Below are 8,566 nucleotides of genomic sequence, written 5' to 3'. Positions count from 1 at the left end.
CAAGCAAGATCCACGTTACAGCCCCAGTACGATACACACAGACATCGTAGCTTCAGCGAGACGTCATCCATGCGACTTCGATGTGTGTAGTCTTTCTAATTATTTATTTTCACAGTCTTATACTTCAACAGTTTAACAATAAACTGAGACTTTCTTGACTTGCTAAATTATCTATTAAACTGATGAACATCATATGTGTAATTCATGGCTCAATTCAAACGGGATCAAAAAATTATTTGTCTTTCCCCATTCACTACCGTTCATATTTCTTCCGAGTTAAGGTCCCATGGTGGTCCATGGTGGTTTGGCAGTTGAGTTCAACAATCATTGCGCAGCATCGCTTACTGCACCTTTAAGCCAAATGTTCAAAGTTGCACAGAGCATCTTTGAGCATAAGAACCAGAAGGCTACAGGAAACAAATTATTAAGTGAATACATCTTCAATGTCTAATTCTGGCTGTTAACATAATACCATAAAATAGAGAAGACAATGAGTGTTCCGCGTCAGACAAGATGTTCAAAACGATAAAGATGAAGCGCACCTGGCTTGGTTGCTATGGTCTTTTAATGACACTTTGCTGCTGTGCTGAGGCTTGTTTTGCAGCCTTCATTCTAATGAGAGAAAGAGAGAGAGAGAGAGAGAGAGAGAGAGGAAAAGGAGGGAGGGGGTGGAGGGGGGATTGTGTAACTGTGTTATATAACTCGTGCATGGCCTTTTCTCTCTCTCTCTGTACCTCAGACAGAGATGCACGGCAGAGCATCAGGGAGCGAGCAGGAAGGCGAACATGGAGGGTTTTAAAGGGTGCTGGTGTTAATGAGGGCGATTTGAAGAGATGTGTGCCTCGCTGGAAAGTCATACCTCATTACAGCACCGTTTATAATAATGCTGGTGATGAGGATAAGTTGTTTGGGAGGCAAGGGGACACAGAGAGCGGACCACTGGCTTGTCTTAGATTAAAACTCGACCATTAAGTGTCATTCAAGTGGATTTGCTGGGTAATTAAAGTCGATAAAATGTTATTGCTTTCACCCTCGGCCCACGTAGACGGGGATGAACTGTCAGACATTTGCCGGACATTTCAAAAGAGGACAGATCACATTTGGGATTCAGCCTTGACACTGATATTGCTGCTTGTGTGTTGATTACAAAACAAAAAATTCTGTATTTTTTCAGTGACTTTTGCAGATGTTTCTTTCTTTCTTTCACCCACCCTAATTTTTCGCTTTTATACATAAAAGTACTTTTACTACACCTAGTTTTGTTTCCTCTTTGCTTTTGTGTATAGTTTAGTAAACTAAGTTTTGAGTTTGGGTGTGTGTCCCAAGCTTTTTAGAGAAAGTAGCTTGGCCCGCTTGTTTTGCATTCAATATGTTTGTTTGTTTTATCATTGATTTTTTTATTGCAACATCATCATTTTACAACTCAAATCCGAATACAATACAGGTTGCGAAAGCATTTAGATTTATCCTATCCCTCACGCTACCCCCATCCTCCCCCCTCCCCTTCACCAACCACCATGATAATAATATCCACTCAAGGATATCATTCTTATCTAGTTAGATTATATATCAAATCTGTCCACATTGAAATTGCATTTGATTGTGCATCGTTGACTCGTGCTGAATGTAGTTCCAATTAAGAAATGTCCAAAAAACTCCAAAGCCAGTGAGTACTTGAAAAATCATGAGGTTTCCACCATTGGACTACAATCTTCTTGGATGCAGTCATGCCTGTTAGCCAAACTTTGCGAGTTTTTACCGTTAGAGAAAGGTGAAAGTCATCATTTAGAAGATGTACAGTAGGGTCCATTGGTAATTGGTTAACCCCTGTTAACTCTGTAAGTGTTCCAATAATCTTTCCCCAAAAATCAAATGGGTCAGGTATTATTCCAAATTGTATCCCAGTCCAATTCTTGTCCCAATTCAGATATTTCCCTATCTTAAGCTTTCATGCCTGATGTAGGCATATATTTCTGAGAATTTAAATTATCATAAATATATGACACTAATCTGTTAGGAGCACTCTGCTCCCAGCTCAGAATAGGATGTTCTTTTAAATCTGACCCCCAGGGAACTCATTCAATGTTAGATTTTGGAGACGTGTGACCTTATTTCAGTGAAGCTCATCAAGCTAACACAAAGATTCTCAATAATTCACACCCAACACTCCCCCTTGTACTGTACAAAAGACTGAAACAACATATGTGATACAAATGTTTTTTTATTTCTGTCCTAAATCTGATTGATACAAAATTGCACACCCTAAGTAGAAAAATTAAAGCCCATTTGAGTTCATTTCACACTCAGAAAATAGATTCAAAACACAGATTAGTCAACATTTCAAGAAACGATTTGTACTCCCGTGAAACAAACATCATCAGTTCATGAGTAGTTGACTTTCACACAGAACGTCTCCTCCGTCTTCTCCTCCAGGTTGTTCACATAGACCAGAATCTCCACTGAGCCGGGACTCTGGCTGGGGGCGAATCGCAGTCCGATGGTGTAACTCTCTCCCCCGCCGATCTAAACACCATGAACACAACACAATGAACATGCCTCATATTCATCTGAAAGCTTTGTGAGGATGAGTGATCATTTTTTTTCTCTTCAGCTAGCAGCACTAAATGGATGTACCCATGTCCACATGCACAAAGCCCCTTTTTTAGTGATAATGAAAGGTCTTTTTTTGCATGTGATAATTCATTATTATTTCTAGCGGGATTGTTTGAGAATTTTATGATTTCATTTGTTTTTTGGGGTCACTATTAATCTAATACTAATTGGTCAGGCGGGAACCTGGAATAACATTTTTTTTTAACCTCCTCTCCTATGGTACTGAATGTGTTATTGACAGTGTTGGGAGTAACATGTTTTTCGGTATTATTACACCCGTTACAATCTCAGTAACGTAAGTTACAACGGATTTTAACCCGGCATTTAGTGGTGTTTGTTTTTTTAAGAATTCATTAACACCGCGAAACATTTCGGCAGAGAAAAAAAAAAAGTCTGTGAGTGTTATTTCCTGTTGCTGGAATTCGATGGTTGAGATGACTGCAGAGAGGGATACATTTGCGAGATGTACATTATTTTCAGGGGTTATTACGCTGCGTTGAAAGCGAAGTGCTGTACCGTCACTGATTCTGTGGTCAGAGCCAGAACCATGGCATGACATCTGTGTCCCAACACGTAACGGTACGTCAGCGCGGACAGCCGTGAATTAATGTACACATAATATCATTACATTTAATCAGCGTGGGAGGTAACCTTTAAATTACAATGTTTTCACTCTGTTGTTATTACACACATTACGCACAGGCCTGAATTACACACACATGCTCAGTACTTTGGTCCGTATGGGGACTTGAACCAGCAGTAACCCTCCGGTTCCAAACCCAACTCCATACTGACTGAGCTACTGCCACCCCCTTTTAAAACATTTTGAACAATTTATCAATGTTAAGTTGGGCAGCCTGCTATCCATGCTGTTGGGCATAACACCGTATGGCTTTGCAACAATATTAAAATACTGAAGTCGAACCATGCAGTGGAAATGAGGCAAAAGTGTAGAAAAAGTTCTTTATTTGGTCATTGTTTTTTGTTTTCCCAGTATTTCAATCAGACCAGAACGGTCTTCTAGTGTTTTCTGTAATAGCCAGCAATTTATATATATGTCAATTTGGGGAATTTATGCTGTAATCTTCCCCAAAAGCAAAGCAGTATTGATCTCTGCTTTGGTTTCCCTCCTCCCTTTTTTTGTATCATGGTGAGGTAGTTGTGTCAAAAAAAGAGAAAAGTGTCTCCACATTTGCTTAATGCTGCAGGCACAGTAAATTGTTTATAAGACATCTGGCGCCTCACTGACAAAATGAAAAAAAAAAAACAATGGGCTGTTTTTCACTTTGCCCACATTTTTTTCTGTCTAATTGATGCAGGGTCTTCTGGACAGCAGCAGCGAGACTCTTAAATAGTTTATGTGGAAACAGCCTCCCATTGTGTGGTTTTCCGTTTGTTTTGCCATTTCATCAAATGAAAGGCAATGATGGCAGTGACTCCGGTGCATTATGTCTCTGTGTGTGAGTCAATCAGCTATTAGAGACACTGAGGTAGACAACATGAGAATAAAACAACAGCAGTAATGACTTTGTTGTGTACCTCCTGTTTCGGGTCTGGAGGTAAACAAGGAAATCATTCACTTACTCAATCATTCACTTCAACAGCTGAGGAATGAACAGTCAACATGAGAGGCCAGAAATCATCATCGATGTCTTTTACTCACCTGTGTCAAGATGACAGGAAAGCCAGAAACATGCATCAATATATGTTAACAGTTAAAACTAAAGGTTTCTTTTCCACATAAAAGTTTTTTTTTTTTACAATCAGCATATCAGTCAAAACCTTTCCCAGTGTCAGTCTGCACAGTAGTGCATGGTCTAATGCATAGTCAGTGATGTTGCAGAATAACCAAATCTTGATTCATCATTTAGTTGAGAGTGCACCACAACTGATTTTGAGGCTTATACCAGGAGGAAATGTCAGTACATGACATTGTTGAAATGATCCATTACTAAAAGGTCTAACTCCTCATGTCCACTGGATGCGGCTGTATAGTGTGGCTGCACTACAGCTCCATCGTAACTGGGTCGCAGTTTAAATTTACACCGGAACCAAGACATACAGTAAAAGGCACATCTATGTGTCTAAGGCATTTCAGACAAATTTTTCAAGTCTATTTTCTTTCATTTTACGTGTGAAACGACTGATTGTGTGTATGGTTCTGAGTGCTGCCAAAACGCAGGGGACCTACACTCAGTACTGTGCGTGAATGCATCCTGTGTAGTCACAGATGGAGGACTCAAACCTCTGCTGTTGCTCACGCTATACGGGATGTGTAGACATTCTACAAGAGTCTTTAGGCAACCTGTTCTTCAGCAACTCCCTTAAACTCGCTTGTGGTTAATTTATGATCAATTTCATAACAGATACTTTGTGGCTGTACTTTTCCAATTGTAATTACTGAACTACAGCAGGTTGTCTTATCTTTATTTTGTATCTTGCTCTTTTGTTAAAAAGAAGTTTATTATCATTTATTATACATTTTATTGTCAATGTGAAAGCTGGAGCCTGGAGCCTGATTTGGGAGGGTTTTACTGTATAACAGACAATACACTTACAAACCAACTCTGTCACTGTGAAGAGAGGAGGTGAGAATATACAATATTTCACAGAAGCAACCTAATCATACTCACAGAAAGCCCTGGGAATGATTTTCAGTCAGTGAAAAGACTAGCTGTTGATAACTAATATAGTTCATTTATATTTGAAAATACTGAAAACCAGATGAATCTGCAAGTTTAGAGTCCAGCGCAATTAGTCTGGCAAAGCCAGGCTATACAATATTCCTAACAGTATTAGATATTGGCCGACTACTCAAAAAATAAATTCTAACACATTATCACTAAATGATTTGAATTGTAACTTTATATTTTATATATAGATGTGCTATAATGAAGTGAAAGTAGGAAGAAAGAAAATTTGACAGCACATTTTTAACAGCATCACCTTGGAGATTTATGCAAACCCATCACGTCAGTGGAAGAAGCTGTGCCAGGATACTTTTAATAAGTAATAGATGACTACAAAATGCCAAAAGTTGCCTCAATTTCCAACTTTAATCAAAATGGATAGAGTAGTTTTTATTCTTAATAGAATAAAAAAACTTGCTGACATTAATAGTGGCTATCAATAGGCAGTATTAATCTTCTCTGTCGTATTTCAAAGGTCTTTCAATTGACTTCTAGGTTTGGCAAAATAATGTCTATTATTTCCATTATTTTATTCTAAACAGGATTTTCAAAAAAGCTGATCAAAAAGGATTCCTATCACTGGTCAGTAGCACTTTCCATTACAGCTAATGTTAATTATTTACAGGGCAGTAACAACACAAGGTACCATTAATGCCATGAATCTGCCTATACTGATGCAGGCCTTGATTTCCCTCAACAACAAAGACAAGCTTTTGCCAAGGAGGAAGGTTGCCTTTAGGTCGGGGCGTTAATTAACGTATTGATTTTACTCTTAATGAGAGTAAGAGAACTGCATGATGTCCTGTCCTATCTCACCTGGAATTTATCCTCTTTGAACTGGAGCAGGTCCGGATGGTCAGAGCGGAGCAGAAATGTACGGCTGCTGCTGTAAGGGTTGGTGTAGGTGATTTTCCTGGAGCTGCCACGCCCACCACTGCCTGGGACACACACTTCAAATGCCTACACATACACACACACACACACACACACACAGACAGTTAGTGCCAGTTAGTAACTGGTTGCTCACTAAATCATTAGGCCCTGTTTGGAAAAAGCACAGTTCCCATGTGCTGCTAATATCAGATTTTTTACTTTTTACACTAATAAATTCTGTGTGCACAATTTGTACGTGCCTCAAGACACACTTTTGTAAAACGTGTGCAAGTGATCTAGATCAGATTAATAATGGGACTTATTTATGTGGTTTATACTGATAGGATATGAGAGGAAAACATTTAATTTAGACACTTAGCTGTAATGTGAACAAGACCTTCAATAGTCAGTTGGTTTAGAAAGGCAGGCCTTGGATCAGCTGTCCTTAGCCTTTTCTTGACACTAGCCATAAAGGAGTTGGGAATATCCAGCTGACCCAGGAAACCCCCAGGAAGGTGGTTTCAATAAGCACTGATTGTGACTCTGAGTCACCAGTGGGTTTGACTTATACAGACCTTAAAGGGAGCTGTTCATCATATCACAGGTCTTGAAAAGTGTGAAATAGAGCCACAGTAAGAATTTAATCTACAATCATGTTGGCTATTAGCACATGAGAGTGCTCCACTGATTAAGCTTTGCACTACTGTAACATTATTGCTGGGCTCACAATGGACACAAAAGAAAAGAATACAACTTGATGCAGCAGAATCAAAGATATCGTCTTTTTTTATCCCACACATTCTTCCTTATGATGTTGATTCATGTATGATGTATGATGTTGATGCTGAACATGATTCACAGTCAGTCATGAGACAGAAATAAATGTTGCAAATACTTCTTTCCTTATAAACTGTGGAAATGTATTGCCCTGCTATCAATCAAGCTATCTATCATGCTAATTGACAGTTTGCAAACCAGCTAGTTTGGCAGGCTATTTTAGCTTGCCACTAGGAGCATTTGGGAGCATGTTAGCTTCTCACTGGCATGTTACTGGTTGGTTGGCAGCCACAGTAGCTCACCAACTAGGTGCACAAGTGGTTACTACTTCACCAAGCATCTAGCACGACTTTCTACAGTGTTTTGGGAGGACACACTATGTAATGACAAAATGAGGGATTATTTGCGAAATAGCGACAGCGATGCAAAATCTGTAAAATATCAAGAGATTGTCCATTAATGAGAGGGAGGGGGTCTTACATTTAAAGGAAACTATTTTATAGTGTCAACCACATCATTTGGAGCAGATGAGTGAGGCTCCAATAAGGTCTGTGACTTTGACACTGCAGTGCTCAAACCCTGTGCACTTCAAGCAGACACCTGGCACCTGTTGAAGAAATGAGTGCCACCGACAGTTACTAAAGCTTTACCAATTGGAGGATGATGGCCACACTTGTTTGATCTGTGAGAAGGGCAAAAGCAAGTGCTCACACAAAAAATGGAGACATAGCTAATACAAACACACATATTACTATTTTAAGTAGTAAAGCCTAAAAGTAAAGCACTCATACCTTGGACAGTACAGGCCGGTGGACATTGAGACAGAGCAGCCAGGCGGTGACGAGGCGCTGGTTCTCCACATCCACTGCATTCACATACAAGAAGCGGCTTCCTGCTCGCCATGGTTGCACCTTCAGCTGGAGCTCCTGCACCGCTGCGGGAGGCAAAACGAACACACTCTCTGGGTCCACCTACAGAGAGGGTAAGGGTGATTGAGTTTGGCAGTACATTGAGGACGTTGATTAGGTGGGTTGTAAAAGTGAGAAAGAGACGATTCATGAAGAGAAATAGAGACATTGACCATTGAGAGAAAGAGTGTGACACAGTATAGAAGAGAGACGTTTTATAAGAAGAGGTAAAAAAAAAAAGGTACAGAAAAGGACAGAATTAATGGGAAAAGGTGGTTAACAGTGTCAGAGGAAAATAAAGGTGGTGTTCAGATTACAGGAGAGTGGGTGAGTGAAAGGGCGAATGAGGTTTGGTGAAAAAGGCAAAGAGTGAAATGAAATGAGAGAAAGTAGAGGCAGAAAAGTGACAGAAGGATATGAGAATGAGATTTACTGTGCGGCTCCTTTTCAATCTGTTGAGAAAAGCAAAGCTATTCTCTGGCGGTGAGCTTTATCCGGTTTAATAAGACTCCTCCGATGCATTCCACAGTGAGCTAACCTGCTGAGAGTCAGATCAAAGCTGGCGCTGATGCATATAGTGAAATGTTTAAAAAAAAAAACAACATCTGTCGCTCTTTCAGCTTGTACCCTATTTCTTCAGGGAGACCATGTTTGGGTCGTATTGTATGCACCCACGATGACTGTAACAGTCCATCACTTTTGTTA

General features: G+C 39.8%; 1 protein-coding gene across 5 annotated transcripts in view; it reads right to left on the bottom strand.

The window, feature by feature from the left end:
* Positions 1-2,226: 2,226 nt before the first annotated feature.
* The window catches only part of nphp4 (nephronophthisis 4), a 152,529-nt gene continuing 146,189 nt past the window's right edge, over positions 2,227-8,566 (bottom strand). For all 5 annotated transcript variants that reach the window (XM_036008075.1, XM_036008077.1, XM_036008076.1 and 2 more), the window contains 3 exons: positions 7,745-7,924; positions 6,120-6,263; positions 2,227-2,523 (listed from right to left, as the gene is read on the bottom strand). In XM_036008075.1, coding sequence (XP_035863968.1) covers positions 2,383-2,523; positions 6,120-6,263; positions 7,745-7,924 — 465 coding nt within the window. In that variant the 3' untranslated portion in view covers positions 2,227-2,382. The remainder of the gene's footprint in view (positions 2,524-6,119; positions 6,264-7,744; positions 7,925-8,566) is intronic.

Source organism: Sander lucioperca, chromosome 12, assembly GCF_008315115.2.
Source record: "Sander lucioperca isolate FBNREF2018 chromosome 12, SLUC_FBN_1.2, whole genome shotgun sequence".
Lineage (NCBI taxonomy): Eukaryota > Metazoa > Chordata > Actinopteri > Perciformes > Percidae > Sander > Sander lucioperca.
This window is presented reverse-complemented; position numbering and strand designations above follow the sequence as displayed.